Below are 23,645 nucleotides of genomic sequence, written 5' to 3'. Positions count from 1 at the left end.
CAACCTCACGAGCTCGAATATGGGTTTAGTTCCCTCGATCTGCAAAGATTTGATGGGTTCTTGGTGTGTCCGTACGTATGTGTTTAAAAGGGAGAGGAAAGGGAGCACGGGAGAGAGACAGGGAAAAAGACAGAGAGTGAGGGAGATGACAGGGTGTGGGTGTGGCCCAACACATGCCAACACAACCCAAAACAGCCACCAAGCGTAAACGAAACGAACTAGGGGTAAAAATGTCATTCACATGTACGTTTTCGATAATTCCGGGACGAGATGTCACAATTACTATTTAATGTAAGAAAATGAATACTCGTCACGTAACCAGCTTTAAATGATGATGCCATTACCATTAATGGATAATGTCCTTAATTCAAGTTAGAATGTGGACAAATATGGAAGCTGATTTTACTAACACATTATTTTGAAGTTTTTGGATCCCTAAACAGACTTCTCTTAGTCAAGATAAACGCTAAATCTATCTAGGGTTCTAAAGCTCAAAAGTAGTAATGGTCCTTTAACTTTAACTCAATTGAAGCAATGGTCCCTCAACTAAAAATCCATTACCATTGGTCCCTCAACTCATAAAAACATGCAGTTATGGTCCCTCAACTAAAAATCCATTACCATTGGTCCCTCAACTTTAACTCAATTGGAGCAATAGTCCCTAAATTTTAACCCCAATTGTATCAATGGTCCTTCCGACATAACTTATTTTGACAAAATTATAACGAAGTTGACGAAAATGAACGCTTTGATGAGTAGATGGATCCCAATTGTAGCAATGGTCATTTCAACATAACTCATTTTGACAAAATTATGACGAAGTTGACAAAAATGACCATAGCTACACCTTTTGATGAGTTTGAGGAACCAATGATAATTGATTTTTAGTTGAGGGACCATTGCTCCAGTTTGATTAAAGTTGAGAGACTATTACTACAATTTACTCAGAGCTCAATATATGAGGTGAAAATAAAACTCATTTCAATACTTGTCCAAGTCATCACTTAATATTGGTGATCTAATAAATGTCTAATTTTCATGTTAAGTACGTATTAAAAATATTTTAAAAAATTGGGATCAATTTAAGATGATGTAGTTAGTGGTACTTAATCCAATGAAGTTTTTAATTGTTTTTATCAAAAAGAATAAAATACTCAATCATACACTAATATAAATGAATAAATAAAATAAAATAAGAACCACAGATGAGTAGTCGACATGTTTATGAATAGCCCCGGATCGCAGGCCAGATTTAGGCTTGGTTTGGTACTGAGATGATTCTGAAAAAAGCTGATATCAAAAAAAGTTAGGAGCTGTTTTTGTGTTTGGTAAATATTCAGCTTTAGTTTTTTTTCACAGTTTTGGATGAAAAAAAGCCAAAAACAAGAAGCTGCAAAACCCATATTTGAAAAACCGGCTTTTTTCATATCTGTTTTACATAAAAGTTTACTAAACACTATAATATTGTTTTTTTTTTCAAAACCACTTTTACAACCAAACACTCTGCTGCTTTATTTCACAACTCTTTATTCTTACAGCACAGCAGAAACAGTTTTTTTTTCAAAGCACAACAATACTTTATAGAAAAATTAAATAAAAAAAAAAATCCAGATTTTGTATTAATTTTTTTCACATTTTTCATTAATTTTATAATGTGACTAACATCAACCTTGCATCAGCTCCTTCAGGCGTTTGGGCAGTTGATTCGCTCCTCCTTTCTCACGCGGGCCTCCCTCAAGCCCAATCGCCCTCATGGGCTGGAGCAAGGGAAGGAGGCAATTGGATTGAAATGGTCCCCAGTCCACCGGGCAATGGGCACATATGGACTTGCTCTAGGAGCATTTCCAGTGTGGGAAGGCCCCCCAAGGAAATTGCCTATTAAATCCCCTATAATGAATAGTAATTGCCTTTAATGAACATAAATTGTCTTTTGCATCTCCACCCTTAATCTGAATAGTCATGGAAATAGGCAATAAAATATTAATATTTTTTATTTTATAAAATAAAAAAAAATATTTGTAATTTTGGATAAGATTTTTAATCGACCTCGTTGCGCCACGTGTTATTAAATAAGAAACAACAACCCAAAGTATTTGAGAAAATATAAAATTGTGGTGTTAGGTGGAATATAATGATAAGAAATTTATAGAAAAATTAAATCATTTTTAATTTTTAATTTTTTTATAGATTTTTTATTAATTTTATAACGTGGCATTTGCGCCTTCAGGCGCTCGGGCCGTTGATTCGCACCTCCCCTCTCACGCGGGCCTCCCCCGAGCCCAATTTCTTGCATGGGCTAGAGCAAGGGAGGGAGGCAATTGGATTGAAATGGTCCCCGGTCCACCGGGCATTGGGCACTGCTGGACTTGCTTTAATAGCAGTTCCAACATGTGAAACCTCCTCCCAGGCAATAAACTATGTTATCCACCTAGTGAACAGTAACTACCCTTAATGAACAATAATCACATTTTGCATCTCATAGCCCTGACAATAGGCAATAAAATATTAATATTTTTTTTATTTATAAAATAATACAAAATAATTTTAATTGTAATTTCGGATAAAATTTTTAATCGTTCTCATTGCGCCACGTGTCATTATCCGAAAAGTTATTAAATAATACGAAATAATTTTATTTGTAATTTTGGATAAGATTTTTAATCGTTCTCATTATGCCACTTGTCATAAAATCCGAAAAGACAATTATTGGTGATGAATTTCCGATAAGATTTTTAATTATACTCGTTGCGCCACGTGTCATTATTCGAAAATACAATTATTGGTGATGAATTTCTGATAAGATTATTAACTAATCACATCGCGCCACATCTTTAAGAAGCGACCAATTCGCACCTGCATCAGTAGTCATTTTGTTGAAAAAAATTGGATTGAAACTTTGAGAGAAAGATAGGAATGTGATTGAAAGTAGTTTAGAAAATATGAAATTGTGGTGTAAGGTAGATGATAATGATAAAGTATTTATAGAAAAGTAAAAACAATTTTTTTTAAAAAAAAACTTCAGATTTTTTTTCTAATTTTTTACAATTTTTTTAAAATTTTTTATTCAACTAATTAATATCTGCCATTTGATATAAAAAAATTTGAATTCCAACACTTCAAATTGTGCCACGTGTCACAACGGTAACTTTTCTTAATTTTAAAACTATTTTTTCTTTTATTTATTTATTTATAAAGCAAATTAATATCAACCGTCGATTTCAGATCGAACGGTTGATATTAAATCATAATTTTTTTTATTATCGTTGCAAATCGGACGACCCATTTTAAAGAGCCATTGAGATCGAACAGATCGTAGGAAGCCACGTGGCTTCCTAACGGTAACTGAGGCAGATTGCACTACGAGCCCCTGTGGTCTGAAATCTATCGGCTGACGCGTCCCCACGAGCAGGTGAGGCGCACACTCTTGACAAAAAAAAATTTAAAAATGGGACTGACACCAGGCTGACGTCAACCCTACGTCAGGTTCACCTTGGGCTCGCGGGCTGGCGATTCCTCACAGACCTGTTGCTCGGGCCTGCCCAGTCCTTCGGGCTCCCCATGCTGGAGGGCTTCAGCTGGCCTATCATGCCTTGTTTGGTCCATTATCCCCCGAGCAATCCACAACAGTGGACTTGCTTTATGAGCAGTTCCACCAGGGGTGAGAAAGGCCAGCACCCAGCCAAAAAACCAGCCCGACACCCAGTGAAACCACTCCAACCTAGCATTTTGATCGGCACCCAGACCAAGCTGCCCTTTAGGCCAGCCCAAAATAGACAAAGGCGTGAGCCGGCCCGTATGACGCCATACTGACGCTAGCGTGACGTAGTGGACCTTTTTTTTATTTTTTTTCTTTTGCAATCTCCACCTGCACCATCACCGCAATCTCCATCTCCATCACTCTCCGTCGCTCATCCGACGCCTCCCGATCCCTGGAACCCCATCTGATACACCCGTACGCCTTCTTAATCTACACCCTATCTCAAATCCCTCATTCCTCTTCTTGATTTCCACTCCGCCAATCCTGGGGCTCCGGTTGCTTTGCATAGAGATAGCTCTCGCTGATTCGAGGAACAAGAAGAAAGACCTGCTGGTGTTTCGATCCAAATGAAATCAGGTGCATAATCAGCTTCCTCATTTGAAGAAGAAAACATGGAGAAAAAAAGAGTGGGGAGAGAGACGGTTGGTCGGAGAAATAAGGGAAGAAAGGACCGGAGAAGGAATGGAAGCAGTGGGAAGGAAACAAAAATGCTAGACCTTTCGAGGGAAAGGAAGAAAAAAGAACAAATAAATTAAATGATAAAATATTAATTGATATGAATAAATTAATATAATATTAGATGGGCTGAGTGCCAACGGATTTTTAGGGGTGGAGATGCTTTGACCTATTACTGTACAGTGAGTCTATTACTGTTCACTTGAATTGATAAATAAGCTGGATGCTGTCGCAAAGTCTTTAGGATAAAATTGCTCTAAAGGCAAATTGTTCTTAATTTGGGGCCTATTTATGTGTATTCCCATATGTGCCCCGGAAGTTGGCGCCAACTCATGGCCCCACCAAACGATTCATGAGATAGGAGGAGGTTTGCATCTGAAGGAGGCAACGGCTCAGATTCGCTCTTGCTTGAATTGAAAGTAAAATATCCCGCATCCTTGTCCCGCCCCCGGATGCAGACCAAATTTTTGAAGGCCGGCTTTGCCTTTTTATGGAGCCATTTCCGATGGGCCTACCTCACCCATTTGCTTTTCTTCTCATCCCCATCCTAATTATTTTAATATTTGTTGATTTGTTGATATTATATTCTCTTTAATTTAAGGGGCCAAAATTTCAAAATTTAGCTTTGTATTTCTCGCTATTCATTTTACGTATCAAGTTAAAAAGTTTTTTTTTTTTTCCTCAAACGGTAGGATCAAGTAAAATCATCTAATATTAATTATGTGCTTTTTAGTGAATTTTAAAGTTAAACTAAATATGTTATAATCCCTAAGGTTAATAAGGCATACTTAGATAAAGAGGTAAGAATTTATCGACCGAACCGCATTTCTTTTTATATATCAGTAGTCCATTTGATGAGAAGGGGCTGGAGAAAGTTTGAACTCAATTCTTACAGTGATGAATATAAGTGCCTCAATCATGGGGAGTTATATATTTGTATATTGATAAGACCATTCACTATTTCTTAAAGCTCGATCTTTTTATTTTATTACATGGAGACTCCTCTAAAAATCATTGGCACGTGCCTATATGCCTAATCAGAGGAGGCGCCCTAATCAATAATATGAGATGCTCTTGCATAACTTCTTGAAGTATTTTCTATAGAACCAGATCTTTTTTCCTAATTTTACTCAATGTGTGAGTAGCAAATGGCTTGTCACAAACAAACCGTTTTATTATAATTTGGTCGATCATGATTGTGTGGTTAAATAAGTAACATTATTGGCAGGAAAAGGATTCTTGTCGGATCTTTTTCCTAGGGATCCTACTGATTCTGCAATCGTATTCGTTTATCATATATCGTGAAATCATAAATTATTTAAAATTTAAAATTCAAATATAAATAATATCTAACAAAAACTGATTGCATGATATACGATAAACGAATACGATTGTTGAATCCTGAGATCTTAGGAAAAGGATCCGGTAAGCCTAGGAAATAAAATGAACATGACGATTTTCATCCCATCGACAGCTGGCAGCCAAACTGAGCGAGTCTTACACCACCTGTTCCGGGCGCAAACTCTCTCCCCCTTTCCTCAACTTGCTCCTTGTCGTGTTGTCAAATGTCCAATTCCAACATGTGATCGATCGATCGATAACACAACAAAGGAATTTCTAGACTTCTCCAGGGGCATTTATGGAATTCCGTAACCTTAGATGTCCTCGCATCTTCCTGCGACTTTCCTGCGTGTCACGTTCGTGGAAGAAATCTCAGCCGTCCATCTCAATCCGAAAACCCCAATCTCGAAACCCTAGCTCCCCCTTCCTCTCTTGAATAATAAATTCCACATTTGCTCTACAAATCCCTCTTCCATTCTCCTTTTAGAGAAGAGAGAGAGAGAGAGAGCGCCTCTGGTTCGTGGGTTTCGAATTGGACACATAGCTCGTTTCCTTCGATCAGGCTATTATATAGCTCATCCTCTGTCGGTTTCAATCAATTAGCGGTTTAATTGTCGAGCTTTGAGCGGATGGGGGGATTGGTGGCGGAGGCGGCAGCGGCGCCGATTTGCTTCATGAGATGGGACGAGGTGTTTGTGTCGAGTGACAAAGGGCGGAGGGAGGTCCATTACTATTTGAAACGCAGAGACGGCAGTTCAGATCTGGCGGTGGTAGGCAAAGAGAAGAGCTTGCGGCACATGTCCTATCATTTTGCTTTCCGAATCCGGTCCTTGTTCTCCATGTCGTCGCTCGTTAAGCTTAAATCTCGCAGAGAGGTCATCGATTGGCTCGATTGCGTTGTTGCAGGTAAATTTCGTACCTTTCGTTCAGTTTCTCGATGAATTTTGATACGTCTCTCTTTCTTTTTTGTTCTTGTTTGTTTTCGGAGGTTTTGGGGTTTTCAGTTTTCCTTGTTGGGAAAATTGAAATCTTTTCGGTATTTGTCTTCAATTGATTCGTGTGTTTTTGTTGGGATTTGGGTGGTGTTGAAGAATTTTGTAGATCTGGTGGGTGGTTCTGGATGTTTTTGTTGGTGGGCATAGATTTTCTGGGTTTCCTTGTTGATTTAATCATGAAGTGGGGTTCTTTCCCAATTTATAAAACCGTTCTCTTGCGGGTTTTGTGTTTCCTCACCGGTTTTGCATCTGTTATCAAAGTTTGTTGGAAAACGCATTCTCTGGTTGATAGGGCGGATGGTGTCAAGTTTCACCTACCGGCTAAATCCAGGCCCTTTCATTTTTGTTGTACTTTCACTCCATAAGAGTCGTGGATTTTGGAATAATCTCGGGTTCACCGGGCAGGCAAAGTACAAAGCTTTTCCTTTTGATAACGTTTCAACCTTTGTTACGAAACAAAGGTTTTGCATTTGTCTTCAATGGCGTTCCTTTCTCTCATAATTGCAAGAGCTCGTGTTCTTCAAGTTGGATTGTATTTCCCCTCGTCTCCTTCTTGTAGTTTTGTCTCGTCCTTTCCATGGAAATTCTTTTTTCCTTTTGGGATCCTCCTTTCCTCTCCGCTGTGTTTAAAATTGGACCACTATAGAAATTTGTCACCATTTTTGCAAGTTTATTGAGCCGCATAGGGATTTTTTTTAATTCACTAATGAAGGACCTTATAGCCTAGGTGGCCTGGCCTGTTTTATGGGTGTAGTTTTGTTTTGAACAACGGTGTGTTACTCTGTTCTTTCAACCGTGACCGTGTTCTATTCTTCATGGTATTGTTGGTCTTATTGTTTTTATAAACTGACTGTGATTTGGGCTGCAGGATTTTTAATTAAATTGTAAAGAGCTGGTTGAGAGCATCGGATCCTTATGCCCTCAAAAACTCTAGGTCAAGACCCTTCATGGCCAAATCTACAATATTTTTTGTTCCCTAATGATCTTTGGTATATGTGATGGTTTATATCTTCAGATTTTCTGTCTCTATGTCTAATGCACTCATCTGCTATGGATACTTATCCATTTTATTTGCTTCTTTCAGTTTACACAATTATTTTGTTATTAGTCGTTTACTTTTTACTGTTTGGCCTTCCTGTCTATCTCTGTTATCATATAATTATTACTGTAGTCCATGGTAAATGCCATGTGTGTTAATTTGTTTGTTTTGTAATTCTCTCAGATACGTCATTTCTCAAATCACCCGATTTGGGTGGGAGTGTGTCGGATGGTATAGATGCTTGCAAGTTGGGGATTGAAATCTTTAAGGTAATAATGATTATGTTGACTTATGACTCTATTTACTTCCCCTTCATGTTTTATGCTTCATACATTTTTATTTTGGTCATTGCTCATATTCATTCTCTGTCTTTCTCTTAGGATACAGTATTGCGGAAGCTAGGCAACCATACCACTGAGTTTCTGTGGTTAGGCTCTCCTTGGACATGCAGAAAAAAACGGAGGCATTATCAATCATTTAGCCGGAACAGTGTTGTAGTTTCGGTAAGTTCTATTGGTTTTCTGTTCTTTTTTTTTTTTTTCATTTACTTTTTGTTTCTTGGACATCTTGCCATCTGTAATGTTTTTCCTGTTAAAAAATGTTTACATTTGACTCATTGTTCTGTTCCCCTCTTTCCAAATACTTTCAGGTTCATGATTTTGTATTTGTTTTAGCCGAGGAGGATAAACGTCTTGTTGCATACTTGGAAGATATGTATGAGGATTCTAGGGGCAACAAGATGGTTGTGGTACGGTGGTTTCACAAAGTTGATGAGGTTGGTATTGTTTTGCCTCACAATTTTAATGATAGGGAGATTTTCTTTTCTCTTTGTCTTCAAGATCTCAGTATTGAATGCATAGATGGATTAGCTACCGTCCTCAGCCCCCATCATTTTGAGAAATTCAAGAGAGAGGCAACGCAAACTCTTTTGGAACCCTTTGTATGCTGCAAGCAGTTTGAAAATGACGATGTCCAGCCCTTTGACATTACTCAAGTTAAAGGTTATTGGAAACAGGAGATACTTAGATACATGCACACACTTGCTTCTTCAAAGGTTCAAGGGAGTTCTCAACAGCCAGATGAAGGGTTGGAACTGGAAGAAAATGATGGTGCCAATGATATCAGACCTAAAAAGAGGCATCATTCTTCAAGAAATGATGACATGCGCTTGCAATACTGTGACCGAAAGGAGTCTCCGGATGCTGTATATGGGAGTGTGGTGAATCTAAGTAAAGATGGGACTAATTGCAGAAGTAAAAGTGAAGCCTTTTGCCTTGGAAGAGGAGGTTCTTCTGTTTTACCTCGTAAAGACGTGAAGAAAATTCCGCAGCACCATTTAGTGATTGGCTCCCAGGTTGAAGTCCTCTCACAAGACAGTGGCATTAGAGGGTGTTGGTTCAAAGCTTTGATTATCAAAACGTACAAAGATAAAGTGAAGGTGCAATATCAAGATATTCAGGATGCAGCTGATGAAGCTAAAAAACTGGAGGTACGTTTTGTTGCTATCTCCATCATGTTATTTTTGTTCAAAATTTTGGGTGCACACCTGTTCTTTACCTATAGCTTGCTTGAACTTTATGGTCTCCGTGCTGTAGGAATGGATTTTGGCCTCTAAGCTTGCAGCTTCTGATCAACTTGGTCTTTGGACTTGTGGTAGGCCAATTGTTCGGCCATCTCCACCGTCTAACAAAGGCAGAGTTTCATGGGCTGTTGATGTTGGGACTGTTGTGGATGTCTGGTGGCACGATGGATGGTGGGAAGGGATTGTAGTGCAGAAGGATTCTGATGGCAGACTGCATGTGTATTCCCCAGGTTTGTAAAGATTACCCCCCTTTTTAAATCTAATAGTAATAACGAATGTGATGAGGATCAAATTGAATATATGTATTTTTCAAGTTTGTATTGCTGTTTATTTGCTTAAATATCTAGATTTACTTGCTCTATGTGCAGGAGAGAAGCAGGTGTTGATTGTTGGTCGTGGTGAATTAAGACATTCTCAAGAGTGGTTGGGTAAAGGATGGGCTCAAATTAATGACAGGCCGGAACTTGTGAGCTTAATCTCATGTAGTTTAGAAACAAAGCAAGTTGTGGGAAAGTGTTCAGATGACATGTCAGCACAATCTGCAGTCTGCGATAGTGAGCCGCTAGAGAAAGAAGAAACCAGATGGAATAATTCTGTTCCGCTCGCTGAAGATGATAAAGATGAAAGGGTTAAAGAACTGGGCAAGGTTCCAGATCTTTTGAAGGATGATCTACTTGCCCAGCTGAAGTGGAGGTCCTCAAGGAAGAGAAGACGTGGTAACGGAAAATCTGTCCAGAAGCTGCATTGCGTTGTTTCGGATGGTAAAAGCACCCGTGGCCTTGTGGGATCCGGTGCTTGTGAAAGTTTTATGATTTCATCGTCGCTGAAAGTTGACCATGAGAACTGCAAATATTTAGGGGATTCTCTTTTCAGTTCTTCAGTCGCGCCTCCGCTAACAAGTTTAGTGATGTAGGTTTGTTCTTTCTTCATCCACAAGTAAATATTTTGTTGCGGTGCGTCTTTTTTATGCCGCTGTTTTTTAGGCCCCTCTTAAGCTGTCAGCAGAATGTCATCTCTTGAGAAATGTTTCGTTTGAGAAGCCATGGCATCCATGGCCCTCTCTCCATGTACGTATTTAACTATCTGTTCTAGTGCAGCAAATTGCCTGAAGGGGCCTTATGCCCCTGCAAAAATGTCAGGCAGAAATTTTGGGTACAAGTAGAGACGTAGAACAACCATTTTCTTAGTATTTATTTAGAGATTTTTAGACTTCCTCCCATTTTGTATATCGTATGTTGGTTTCATAAAATTTTAACCTGTCACCTTCCCTAGGTGACTTCATCGTCGTCTTGTGAAAGATTAATGTAATGGAATTCGATGAAGTTAGAACACATGACATAGTATATTCGGGTATCTCGAAAGTGGCTGAAGGACTGGTTTTGACGTGTCTGTATGTTATGACATGAGTATGACTAGTCGTGTGATGAGAGGGATAAAAATGATTTTTTTTATACCAGCGGTATTTAAAAGGGATGATTATATTTTCTTACTTTTTGTCATGACCGTTGGCCGTTTGTCTTGGTCGCCTTTAAACACAGCAGCTGTATACAATTATACAATCAACTTTTTCTTCCACAAGTTTTGATTAGATATGGTTGTAGGGAAGGGAAGGGAAGTATCCTATGCAAAACAGTTGAAAATTTGGGAAGAGGATACTTGCTGGATTCTTTTTGTGGGGATTCAGGGATCAAGCAATTAAAGTCGTTTATTGTATATTGTACGATTAAAAATTATTTTAAATTTTAAATTTAAAATTGAATATAAATAGTATCTAATGAAAATTGACGACGATAAACGATTGTAATTGCTTGATCCCCTGGATTCCGACAAAGAGGATCTAGCAAGGATCCCTTTTCCGAAAACCTTGCAAGAACAGAGCTATATAACACTAGGTAAAGCCTACCAAAATGAGAAATTTTTTAATGTATCATGAACTCGGTCATACACCAAACGTTATAATACACAAGTTGTTGAATATTTTTTTTTAAAATTCAATTACAGACATTATGATACAGCATACTTAAAACTCTTATCCACCAAAATTAATTACATAATTGGCTCTAAAATACAGCTGTATCGCACTCAGTATTGTCCTACGACATCATTGTCATGTAGAAGTGTTGTCGCATCAAGTATGGAGAAGAAAAAATAAAGTTTTAATGAAAAGATTACGGTATTGTTTATTTTAACAAAAAAATTATATTTTTACACTAAAAAATTAATCTTAGTACTATTCATTTTATTTTTTATTTTGTCTTTATCATTAAATTTTTAAGTGATTTTCACTAATTTTTTTGGGAAAAAAACAGTGCTGTAGTGGGGGAAGAGGGAGGGAGGGAGGGAGGGAGAAGGGAGGGGGGGGGGGGGGGGGGTGTGGGGGCGCGCGCGCAAGTATAAAGTAAGGAAAGGACACTTCTATGCTGTTGCTGTTGCTGTTGCTGTTTTAACAAGTTTTTATTTCTTTGTTTCCTTCTCCTTCCACCAACCGGAACTGCAAGTCTAAAATTACTAATTTTACTGAATAACTCATTCCCTGAAAAAAGTAGTAAGGCTCTGTCAGTCGAGGGGGAGCCGCTGCTTGATCGTTTTCTACTTACACTCATGAGATTGAGATTTCAACTTTCCACCTTACTTTCTTCGTGATGACGACGATCTAATTGCTGTTGTGTTTAAGTAGTGGGATCGCGGCCTGCAGTGGTACTCATCATCACGGCTTAAGAAGAAGCTCCCTGCAGGATTCAGAATCAGCATGAAGTCTCGGAGCTTTTCGCTTTCTCCCGCAACCAGTCTTGCCTCTGCTGAATCCTTGTCCACGCCTCTGGTTTGTTCCCTCCCTCTCCCTCTCCCTCTCACTCTCTCAGGATTCCTTCTTTTACATTTAGGTCTTATCATTTCTTTAGTTTTTGTTGTTGCTGAAAACAGTTGCAGGAAGTTGTTCTCTCGGCTGATGTAAGTTGCAGTGATTGCCAGAAGAGACTTTCTGACATTATGTCAAAAATGGGTGGTAGGTTTCCTCTTCCTCTTCATTAAGATGATTTGGAATCTGCATTTGTATAATTTAGGGTTCATGTATCTTCATACAGCTTTACCTGCACTGTTTTAGCTGCAGTAGCGAGTTGGTAACTTCTTTAACTCAGAGTGACAAAATGTCCTTGGCCAGGAAAGAGTGAAAGACTATAAATAAGCTACATGTTCCATACCAGTTGTACACGATTGTCTGCTAGTCATGTTTTAGGGCATCTCGTTCACCAAAATTGGACCACCTCTGCATGTGCTTTCACGGGCGCTTCAGATAATTTGATCTACTTTTGCAAGTTACAATTACATAGATCATAGCACTGTTTTGTTTTATTAGCACAGTAAACATGTAACATTGTTTGCATGCTTGAGCAGAGGTAGAATCGGTTGTGGTGAATGTGTCGGAGAAGAGGGTGACGCTCGTATGCAGATATCCCGGTGCAGCCACAGTTCCATCCACTCGGCTAGTCCCTGCAGTATACAAAAAACCTCTAAACAAATTTTCGTTGATTCGAAGGATGCTTCGCTCTTCCTTATGTTGATTGAATATTCCAAGCCGAATAAGTCCAACAGAAGCGTTCCTCATTCTTTGAATTCGACATGTATTTTTTGTTTTTTCTCGCGGATTGATATGTACATAAGTAAGTCCGTTGTTCGATTCCATGGTGTTTTGGGGACCGGATTTTCTATAACATAAACCTTTGAGTTGGAGAAAAGTGATGCTTAACCTTGCCATAATGTCAGGAAACAGGCAAAGCTTTGTGGTAAAGTTAAAGGAACTAAAAGCTTCTTTCTTAACTTGAACATAACCAGATTCCAAAAGTACAGAATATCAATTGGTTCACAATCTTCCACATTTTTCAAATATTCCACAAGCACTTTTTTCCATCGAGACTTTTCTCCCCAAATAATCAAAACCAACAAAAATTCATCTCAGGTTCTGGCAATTCCAACTTCATGGCAGCAAAGGCAAGTTCTGTGTGTTTCTCAACAGTTTAAGTTTCAATTTACCGAAAAACCGGAGATTCTGACATGGCTGTACGTCTTTGTTTTGTGCATGAATTGCAGTATTGTTGCATGGTGATGAGGCTCAATGTTGACTGCAATGGATGCTGCAGAAAAATAAGAAGGATCCTTCTAAATATGAAAGGTAAGATATCTGTAGATATAGATATCCACGTCCTTAAATTAGAGTAGTTTAAACTATCGTCTTGTCAAAAGAGCAACATATACGTATACATATTCTAATATCTCCGAAAACTAATAATCCAATATCTTTGTTTTGTGCTGAAGAAATAGAGACACATTTGGTTGAGAAGCAGCAGCGCAGGGTGAGCGTGTGTGGGAGGTTTGTACCGGCAGATGTGGCGATAAAGATGAGGAAAAAGATGAATCGCAAAGTTGAAATTATGGAAATCCAAGAGTTTGATGGCAGCGCTGAACAAATGGAGCAAAAGGCTATGATTACTACTTGTAGACCACACCAAGTATATTGCTTCTAGTTGTTTGTTAGCAATAATTATATATACTTTACAATGCCATTGTTCTTGTTTCCCTAACCACCCTTCTTAATCCAATAAAAACCTCTTAATAAGTGATATAGAAAACTTATCTACTTCATGAAACAATATCCCTGCATAATAAGAGATCATTTGGAATGCTTTTGACATGCAACCTCAACAGTAATAATAGGATTTTTTTTAAGCCCCAAAAACCTGGATGGTTGATTGGAATATCTAACAGCCTAGATTTTGCTACATTTGGTAGCCGTTCTTTTCAAATTCAAAATTTTTTAACCTTTGAAAATCCAATGGTCAGAGAAAGCCACGTAGCGCCCTTCCCTAATCTTAGTTGAGCACCTAGGTGCGGACCTCAACTGTGACATCCCACATCGCTCAGGGAAGTGATCCTTATATGTATATTCCTATCCTTACCTAGCACGAAACCTTTTGGGAGCTCACTGGATTCGGGTTCCATGGGAACTCTGAAGTTAAGCGAGTAGTGCGCGAGAGCAATCCCATGATGGGTGACCCATTGGGAAGTTGCTCGTGAGTTTCCAAAAACAAAACCGTGAGGGAATAGTAAGCCCAAAGCGGATAATATCGTGCTACGGTGGTGGAGCGGGTCCGGGAAGTAATCCGCCCCGGGCGGGGATGTGACACCAACTCTGTCTGTTTGTCAGCTCAATCGCCATATTGTGTAATGTACGCGCTTGGTTGAAAAAATTTGTTAACGTGGTTGACATCAGCTTAACGATAGTTCATCCCAATCAATGGGTCTGACGATTTGGGGCTGAGTTCTCTGTCGAGCTCCCCTGGAGGCTGGAGCCCAATTAATTGGTGAGGCTGGAGTAATTTTGGGGAGGGAGGATTCGATTGCCCAACAGCCCAGGATATATTCATGGGGTGGATGTGCTCTAATATAGGCCCAATAAGCCGATCAACAGACAAAATATAGAATCAATAAATGGATAAAAGAAAATAAAACATTAATAGAAGGCCATCCAAACGCAGCGTTTGACGTTGCAGTTCCGATTCAATAAGGAAACCCATACGTCACGTTCCCAGTCTCAAATCTCAAAAGTATATATAATTTTCTTCAAAAAATCTCGTAAATTAAAACGAAATATCTCGCTGGCTCACAACTCTGTGACAAAACCCCAAAATCAGAAAAACGACAAAAAACCAGCCCCTAACCCTAGATTTCCCGATGGCCAGCGACGCCCAGGACTCCCATCGCAAGCACCGCCGGGCCTCTTCCGACGACGACGAGGCCGTCGAGAAGTCGTCTAAGCGCCACAAACACCGCCACCACCGCCGTCACCACCGTCACCGTCACGGGAGCAAAAAGCGCGAAGAGGAGACCAAGGCCATAGTCGACGATGTCGAAGCTCCTCCATCGCCTCCTGTTAAGTTATCTGATTCCGGTGTCAATGGTTCTATGCCGGTTGAAGACGTGGAGGAAGGCGAAATTCTCGACGAGGAGGGTGTCGGTGGTCGCGACGACGGCGTTTTGATGACGACAGCGGGCTCTGATGCAGAGTCTGGTGAAATTGAGGCTCCTGGAGTTGGCGATCATTCCAATAAGCGGAATCTGGTGTGTTCTGATTTCGCCCCATTCTCTTCTGATTTTTCATTTGCCCGTTGCTTACTTGTTTTCATGAAATTTATAATTAATTGGTTTTCAAATCTAAATGGGTTTTCATTTTCTTTTCAGTTCTTTAAAATTTAATTAGTTGAAAATCTTGGAAATTTGGTAGTTTCAGTGGCCAAAAGAGTTTTATATTTCGTTCTTAACTGTATGATGAAATTTTGTTTGGTGAGAGCTTGTTCAAGTGGCTGAGTCAAAGCCATTGTTTCATACATATGTAAGAACCCGCTCTTGCATTAGCCGAACATGAATCAATTGCAAAAGAAGTTACCCTAGGCGTTTCAATCAATGAAGACTGATGCCTTACTGTTAATTTGTAAGAGTTGGTTACATTGTATATTATGTTTTTAACAAACTTTTTTTGTTTGTTGTCCTCGGATTGGTGTTAATTACTGCAATTTGTGCACTTACGTTTTTTTTTTTTCTGGTGTTTTTGGCAGAGAGACACTGACATTGATAAAAATACAAAAACTGGGGGAGACCTCAGTGGTGATGATGATACCAGCGGTCGTGTTGGTGGTAAGTCTTGGAATGAGGCTGGTTTGCCTAGAGATTCTAGTGTTGAGCCTCAAGATGAATTAGTTTCCAGTGGTAGTGTAAAAGATGATGCCAATGGAGATTTGGCTTTTCACAAAGAGAAGGGGCGACACAGGGAGTTTGGGTCCCCTTCTAGAGGAAGTGATAAGCGAAAGAATTACTATGATGATGAAAAAGAAGATAGAGGTAAATTAGCATATCGAAAAAAGGCATCATCTGGAAGTAGTGGGGACAAATACAATACCTTGGTGCGCTCACCATCTGGGGATAGGCGCGGTGATGAGCTGCACGGTAGGAGCAGATCAAGGTCATACGATCCTGTGAGGGAGAGATCTCGCTCCCGTAGTGCAATAGAAGAAGAGTCTCTTTCGAAAAGGAGACGTTATCATGAACGGGACAGCTCAATATATGTTCAGAAAGGCAAGGCTGTGCGCGGCTCTGATGATGAAGGAATGGCTTGGGGTATTGACAGTGTTGATCTGATGAGGGATGATGAAAGGGAACACAATGTTAGGTATAGCAGATACTCTGGATTAGGCCGTAGTCGAGAAAGAGAGAGAAGTAGGGAGAGGGAGGCAGATCAGGAACAGAGAAGGGAGAAAGATCAAGAAAGAATCAGGGACAGGGAACGGAGAAGGGAGAAAGAAAGAGAAAGGAGTAGTGACAGGAAAAGAGGAATAGGGCGAGACCATAGCAGGGAAAGAGTGGTTGATATGGAAAGGAGAAGGGAAGAGCGGCATAGGAGCAGGGACAGGAATAGGGATGATAATAATAGGAGCAGGGACAGGGTCAAGGATGATAGGGACAGAAATATGGAGAGGGGCCGTAATAGGGACAGAAATATAGACCGAAATTGGGAGCGGCGAGATGATAGAGACTGGGATAGGGGTCGAGATATGGAGAGGGAGAAATATGAAAATCATGAGGATAGCTATGGAAATCGAGATAGGCATAAACATTCTGCTCGATCAAGGCATGATGAAAAAGAATATGACCAGGACAGAAGAAGTAAAACTGATCCAGGAAAGGTACAGAGTCCAAAGAATTATTCTGTTGAAGGTGATGAAGGCACGAAAGAAAGGTAGTTGCTTGTTTTAAACACACCACCCCCTCCCTTTCCCTTTTTTTTACCTTTTGATGCATATATTCCTTTTTTTTTTTTCTTTTTTTTTTTTCTGTAGAGATGAAGATGAAGAAGAAGGCATTCAAGTTGCTGGCCAGGAAGAGGATGATGTGGATAGAATAAAGGAAGAGTCTCGAAGAATAAAACAAGCCATCTTAGAAAAATATAAAAGTCAGCAGTCACAACAAACAAATGAGTTGGGTCTACAAGAACAAACTGAGTCACAGTTGCAGCAGCAATTTGAGCCTCAGCCTTTGGAGCAATCAGCAGATAAAGGTCCTGCAGATCATCTGGAGCAATCAGCAGCTGCTGTCCAACCTGGTCTAGAAACTGATGATGGAAGGAGTGATGGAGATGTGTCTGTTGCTGCATTTTCCGTTTCACCTCAGCAGAATGGTGCTGATACTTCTAGAATGCCTTCTGGTGCCACAGGGCTTGGAGAGGGTACTCCAGAGGTCAGTCCACTCTTCCTGAAATTCATATTATCCAGATTTTTTTTATGAATATTTTTTTTATTATGAAAACATAGATTCATTTGTTGTGGAAACGCGAAGTTTTATATTCTTACATCCAAACTTGACTTGCTAGGTTTTGAATTTAACTGATTTATGTGATTTTTATTTTTATTTTCAACTTGTGCAGAGTGAAGGAGCTGTTGGCGTTGATGATATCTTTGGTGAGACCCCGGTTGGAGTACGAAAATTGGTGAGTCTCAGTGGTATGCATACGTTAGTTTCCTATGCAGTGCAACTTTGTGCTTGCAATTATGGCGTGGATTAGAAATTCATAGATAGTTAAGTAAATATGGGTCTAATCTTATATCCTGAATAACGTGCATTTGGTTGATCTGGTATTAGTTTGGTTTAATGTGCACATGTTTTTGTCTTGCATGGACAACAATGAGAAAGCTTTGGCCTTTGTTCACGTTGCTTGTTACTTTGCACTTCAGTTCACATGTTTATCCATTTGTGATTGATTTTGTCATAGTTGTTGTGAATTTGTATTCACGACTGCAGTTTCTTTAATTTCATTCAACAGTTTCACACGGGCAATATCTGAACGACGTTTTTCTCATTGTGTCTCATTTGGAAGATTATCTGGAGTGCTTTATGTTTTTTTGTATATTTCATACTTAATTCAATAAACGATTTAGTAAATTTGGTGTGTTAGAACTTTAGAATGACTATTACTCGTATAGTGTACAGCTAGACTTAAATCTTTTGCACTATTTCGTGTGCAGGGAAAAGGAGATCGTGTACGAATTGAAAGGAGTGGTCTTCATGATAACTGGGATGATGCAGAAGGGTACTACAGTAAGTATATGACCAGTTCTAATATGTCTTTCCTAATTATTGTTATTTCTTGCTAGGAATTTTCCCCACCTATGATAGGCTTTTAATGGTCTTTTTCAGTTAACAGTTGCATTGCCATGCCTCCCCCTTTTCTTCATGCAGTGCTCTAAAAAAATCTTGCATCTCCATATAGCCCATCCAATGTTCTCTCTTATTGGCTGAATTAGTTTCTGCCCTATTCTTTCACTGTTTACTGTTCTCGGTTGCATTCGAATTTGTGCAGAATATAATGCTGCGTTACTTGATTGCCTAGGTTGATATTTCATCCAAGACATTTTTTTCGTACTGTATTTTTACTTTTCTCATTTGTTATGATGTTCCTTTGTAGGTCACCGTTTCGGAGAATTACTTGATGCTCGGTATGAAATCACTGCTGCTCATGGGAAGGGTGTCTTTTCAACAGTAGTCCGTGCAAAGAACCTTACAGTTGGTAATGGTGAACCTGAAGAAGTGGCAATTAAGATTATACGGAGCAATGACACTATGTAAGTGATTATGATACCACTTGCGTTGCTATTAGCTTCCTCACAAACCACCACCACCCCCCCCCCCCCCCCACCAAATGAATTGCAATTACTCTTTTACCTATTTTCTGGCTGCTTTTATGTGAATAGGTTAAAGGCTGGTATGACTGAGTTGACCATATTGAAGAAATTAGCGGGTCATGATCCAGATAATAAGCGCCACTGTGTTCGTTTTCTGTCGAGTTTCAAGTATCGAAATCATCTTTGTTTAGTGTTTGAATCCCTTCATATGAATCTTCGCGAGGTCTTAAAGAAGTTTGGGCGCAATATTGGTCTTAAGCTAACTGGCGTCAGAGAATACGCTAAGCAACTTTTTATTGCACTGAAGCATTTAAAGAACTGTGGTGTCCTTCATTGTGATATAAAGCCAGATAACATGCTGGTAGGTGTTTGCTACTCTGTTGATTGGATTGTATCTCGAATCATTTATGTTTCTCATAGTAATTTATGTTTCAGGTAAATGAGTCAAAAAATGTGTTGAAGCTGTGTGATTTTGGTAATGCCATGTTCGCTGGAAAGAATGAAGTTACACCATACCTCGTCAGCCGCTTTTATCGTGCTCCTGAAATAAGTAATTTTTCTTTTCTTTGCTGTTGAGCTAATGTTAATTTTTTCAAGTCATGGGATATTGGGATGCATTATTCAGTTTTTAAAATATATCCTACATGATTAGTATGTCCACGTAAAATATTGATCTGGTATTTGATGTCTTGGTTGCAGTTCTTGGCTTGCCTTATGATCATCCACTGGATATCTGGTCAGTTGGTTGCTGTTTGTACGAACTTTATACAGGAAAAGTACTTTTTCCCGGTGCTACAAACAATGATATGCTACGTCTTCACATGGAACTGAAAGGCCCTTTCCCAAAGAAGATGCTTCGGAAGGCAAGTATTGGGTTTGACATTCACCAACATGTTATGTTTATGTATAAATATGTTCTAATATCTCATTACTGTTTTGCCTGTTCTTTTATCTAGAAGGTATTCATTTTGCTAATATTTTTCATGTCTTGGTTTTTATTCTTATAGGGAGCTTTTACACATCAACATTTTGATCAGGATCTGAACTTCCATGCTACAGAAGATGATCCTGTTACAAAGAAGGTATGCATCTGTTGTCTGGCTTGTTTCTATCTATTTCTTGTCAAGTATCAGAGTTTTATGGTTTCCTATCAAGTTTATGAGTTTTAAATTCTGCTTGTGCAGGCAATCAATCGGGTGATTTTTAATATAAGGCCAAAAGATATTGGATCACTTATTACGGGTTCTGGTGAGAATGCAAAGATGCTAGCTGATTTTAAAGATCTTTTGGATAAAATGTTTGTATTGGATCCAGACAAGAGGTTGACAGTATCACAAGCTTTGAACCATCCGTTCATCACTGGCAAGTGAACCCTGTTGCTGCTTTACTGACTCCAGAATTCCTGTTGAGCTAGATATTTGTACATTTGACCTAATTCATACAGTTTCTAATAATTGGGCATTATCTCTCTTCTCTGTGATGGCCTGAGAGCTTTTGGCACAGTTTTGGCATGGTTGAAGTCAAAAGGGGGTGATGTTTTGGTCAGGAGTACTCATTACTGGCGGGGGTTCTTTCAGTGGATTGTACTGTTTCTATCGTAAGACAACTAGCCAAGGGCGTCTTTTCCCCCTGTAATCATTCATGGTTGGCAAATATGAAAATTAATTACATCCATTTTAACTTACTATCATGATTATATGTGTATTCTGAACTTGGTTTCTGCAATTTAATCTGTGGAACAACAGGAGATATATTTATCTTCAACAGTTGTTTACAAAATATACACTTGCATTTTTCTTTCTGTACTTTCCTCTCTTACTGCGTACCTATTTTTCTTGGTTGCTTGTATTGGAGTTCATTCTTCAGTAATTGTGGTCTTTAAAATTTAGTTTACAATTGGTAGGTTTGTTAAACATCCTTCACTTTCATGTCCTTTGTCAGTTGTACCTTTATAGCCACTGTTTCTTAATTATTTGGGTTCTGGAGATTCTAATTTGACTTTTCATTCAGGATATGTGATACTGCTATGAGGCAACCCTCCAGTGCTTAGATGCTTAAAGGGAACCCAGGAGAAGGTACCTTGGTTTTGCTTATTAGGAGAATATTGTGAGGGACGTAGAAATAAATGTCATTTATGCTGCATGCTTTGCCTTTCTGTTGTTCCTAGATAAAGCTACTGGGTCGCTTGGAAACCTATTTAAATCGAATCTTAGTGTCTCTGCTCTGGATTAAGTTGGCTTTCTTTTTGGTGCGAGGATGGTTACTTTATTTACTTACTCGAGTATTAGTTATCTGAAGTATATGTGCATGCATGTACATGCATTCTGAAATGTGCATTGGAACTTCTAAATCAGGGTTCAGTTGATGCGTTGTACCATGTCATGTTTGTTTTCTTTGACGTGTTGTATTCAGACATCTATGTTTTTCTTTCAGTCTTTGTCTGTGCTTGAGAGCGTTGTATGTTACTTTTTATTTGTTTGTTTTACCTTTTAAATACATGCATATCCTAATGAGATTGCATTGCATCTGATTCATGGTCATTCTGGAGGCACTTGCACAGGAGGCATGAGGCTGCTGCTGGATCTATAACAAATTCAGAGTAAGTTAGCTTATGAATTTACTCCTTATGTGCAGCGTATTTCATTACGATCTATAGTATTAATTTTGTTGCTTATGTTTTTAGGGTATGGCCCCCATGCTCCTGCTCCTGCTCCTGCTCCTGCACCATCTGTAAGTATATTTATGTCTAATTTGGTGTGCATTTTATGTGAACTGAAATTTGAAGAAAACACAATTTAACTCCAATTGAAAAATTAAAACATAACTAGCATATTAAGTTTCCCTTGAAACTAATGTACTTATGGAGGTTGCTTAACCTTATTTGATTTCACGACATTGATCAGCACTTTTGAACACCTGGAAGGAATACAATGCCATGAAATCAAATAAGGTTAAGCCACATTGTCGGCCTGCACCTTCAGAGGTCGATTCTTGTTATTTGTTGGCTACTCAAAAATATTGCCTGTGCGGATGTGCTTTATTTGTTTTGGCTTCTCTGGTACGCCCGACTTTAGGTTTTTCTTAACACTTGAAATTTTTTGTTGTACTTTTATAGTATCATAGCTTTACCATGTGGAACTGTTACTGATATTTTTCTATAAGCCCAACTTCTCTGTGAGGTTATCATGGATTGAAGGATACCATTTGCTTATGTTTCTGTTGTCCATTTTGTTAAAACTGATCAATTTTTTTTTTTGTCGTTTTTCGTTATTGATGAGCGTGAAAGAACATGCTATCATTCATTTTACTCTGAATTTCAGAACAAGCTATTTTTCTTGTCCACAGTTTTCAATTATTACCTTGCATCGTCGTTTAATGTACGTATGCCAGTTTTGGAATCATTGATAAGCTCGATTGTTATCATAATTTGGTTTGTAACGTGTTTTTGGTGTAATTAGTTATGGTTTTACTCTGGTTTTTGTTTGATGTCACCGTCAACAAGTTGTGCTGATCTAATATGCTCTTAGTTGACCTAAGATGTTATGCTAGCTTCACGTTAAGCCGGGTTGATTTGTAATTGGATATGAAAATTCCCAAGAGGGTCTTGATTTCTTCAATCCTCCGTTTTCTTGGTCTGGTGTTATTCTTTGTTTCTGGCTGCAATAGCCAAGATTTGATCTCTATCTCTGCTGTCTACAACGGAAGAAAGTCTTTTTCCAATTTTCCACCGAAGTTGTATTCGAAATTAGACGATGCATATAGTAAAGGAATAGACATAATTTTTGTAATACTTAATTTACTATATCGTACGGCAACTACTGTTGATATTATATGTTTCAATCAATTCTCTCTTATGAAAATGGATTAGTTCTCGAGTGTTCGATGCCGAAAGTTGTTTAATTTCACTGATTCTTTATATATACTCTTGTTAAATCAACGAGACGTGTGCCTTGTTTTAAGTTTTGTGTAGAGCTCGTTTTCAGCGGTGTCATCATCCAATTATTTAATACTGTAATAGTTGGATGATACCATGTTCCCAAAACTAGTTTTCAGGAGTGGTGCTAAATGTCAATTGCGTGGGTTAAGCGCCTTTGATAATTTGGGGGTCACTTTTGTAGACTGGATGGCGGGGTTGTATCTTTTGTGGTCAAATAAAAAAGTGGAGGGGACCAGTTCTCGCACTATCTTCCAATTTTTGGACACAATCGCACGAGAGATCTCCGAGAAGCTTCATCCCCACACGCCATTATTTTCCAAATGCGCAACAGAGTCCACACTAAGAAGTGCTCGCTGCCACCCGACTCCTAAACGGGCAATTGGTTGGTTGGTGATATTGATTAGCCAAGTAAACAAAAAAGCAATGGAGAATGATTGTGGAAGTAATTCTCCTTTAAAAATTGTGGGTGGTTGCTTGACGTGCTCTTGTGCCCTAACTAGTAACTGAGGGGAGTGGATGGTTCGAAAAGGAAACTCAGCTTCGCCAAACCCTCGCATGTTGTTTAAAAAAACTCCGTATGGTGGCGAATACACTTTATTTCCGTTCACAAAACACTTAAAACGATGACAAGTTTAGGGTTGAGTGATAAAATCTAGCCTTACACACGAGAGCAATTTACATGAAATGAAATCGGCGTCGTAAATCATACGTTGTCATGCGCTAAAAAACTTGCATGACAATGTATTATTGGACAAGTTAGACTGTGTATCTTCTTACTCAAGAACATATAAAGTATGACTTGAAAGAATCCAT

The 23,645-nt window shown here is 38.9% G+C and overlaps 4 protein-coding genes across 11 annotated transcripts; all 4 read left to right on the top strand.

The window, feature by feature from the left end:
* The first annotated feature begins 5,901 nt into the window (after positions 1-5,901).
* LOC137737177 (uncharacterized) lies at positions 5,902-10,501 on the top strand. Of its 2 annotated transcripts, XM_068476578.2 has the most exons (7): positions 6,322-6,460; positions 7,418-7,483; positions 7,772-7,857; positions 7,969-8,091; positions 8,238-9,077; positions 9,184-9,400; positions 9,539-10,501. In XM_068476578.2, exons 2-7 carry the CDS (start codon positions 7,465-7,467, stop codon positions 10,081-10,083), a joined length of 1,830 nt encoding a protein of 609 aa, XP_068332679.2. In that variant the 5' UTR covers positions 6,322-6,460; positions 7,418-7,464; the 3' UTR covers positions 10,084-10,501. The 2 variants fall into 2 exon arrangements, with proteins under 2 accessions (XP_068332678.2, XP_068332679.2); XM_068476577.2 differs by lacking the exon at positions 7,418-7,483 and having other exon boundaries at positions 5,902-6,460.
* A 1,057-nt stretch (positions 10,502-11,558) lies between these two features.
* LOC148692055 (uncharacterized) lies at positions 11,559-12,904 on the top strand. Its single transcript, XM_088682597.1, has 3 exons — positions 11,559-11,991; positions 12,093-12,174; positions 12,564-12,904. Exons 1-3 carry the CDS (start codon positions 11,920-11,922, stop codon positions 12,728-12,730), a joined length of 321 nt encoding a protein of 106 aa, XP_088538723.1. The 5' UTR covers positions 11,559-11,919; the 3' UTR covers positions 12,731-12,904.
* A 119-nt stretch (positions 12,905-13,023) lies between these two features.
* On the top strand, positions 13,024-13,795 carry LOC137738331 (heavy metal-associated isoprenylated plant protein 6). The gene is made up of 3 exons (XM_068477970.2): positions 13,024-13,157; positions 13,257-13,338; positions 13,482-13,795. Exons 1-3 carry the CDS (start codon positions 13,146-13,148, stop codon positions 13,688-13,690), a joined length of 303 nt encoding a protein of 100 aa, XP_068334071.2. The 5' UTR covers positions 13,024-13,145; the 3' UTR covers positions 13,691-13,795.
* Positions 13,796-14,794: 999 nt separating this feature from the next.
* Positions 14,795-22,786, top strand: LOC137736787 (uncharacterized). Of its 7 annotated transcripts, none has more exons than XR_015954846.1 (14): positions 14,795-15,284; positions 15,779-16,956; positions 17,057-17,453; positions 17,641-17,703; positions 18,239-18,311; positions 18,679-18,835; positions 18,965-19,256; positions 19,331-19,445; positions 19,595-19,758; positions 19,903-19,977; positions 20,080-20,492; positions 20,906-20,970; positions 21,456-21,494; positions 21,579-22,786. XR_015954846.1 is itself a non-coding variant. In XM_088682714.1 (11 exons), exons 1-11 carry the CDS (start codon positions 14,898-14,900, stop codon positions 20,263-20,265), a joined length of 3,087 nt encoding a protein of 1,028 aa, XP_088538840.1. In that variant the 5' UTR covers positions 14,795-14,897; the 3' UTR covers positions 20,266-20,674. The 7 variants fall into 7 exon arrangements, 1 of the variants encoding a protein (XP_088538840.1); XR_015954844.1 differs by having other exon boundaries at positions 21,444-21,494; XR_015954845.1 differs by having other exon boundaries at positions 20,080-20,539; positions 21,444-21,494.
* The last annotated feature ends 859 nt before the right edge of the window (positions 22,787-23,645 follow it).

Source organism: Pyrus communis, chromosome 13 (genome assembly GCF_041283825.1).
Source record: "Pyrus communis isolate YQ-2024b chromosome 13, ASM4128382v1, whole genome shotgun sequence".
Classification (NCBI taxonomy): Eukaryota; Viridiplantae; Streptophyta; class Magnoliopsida; order Rosales; family Rosaceae; genus Pyrus; species Pyrus communis.
Note: the sequence above shows the minus strand (reverse complement) of the source record. Positions and strands in the feature narration are given on the sequence as shown.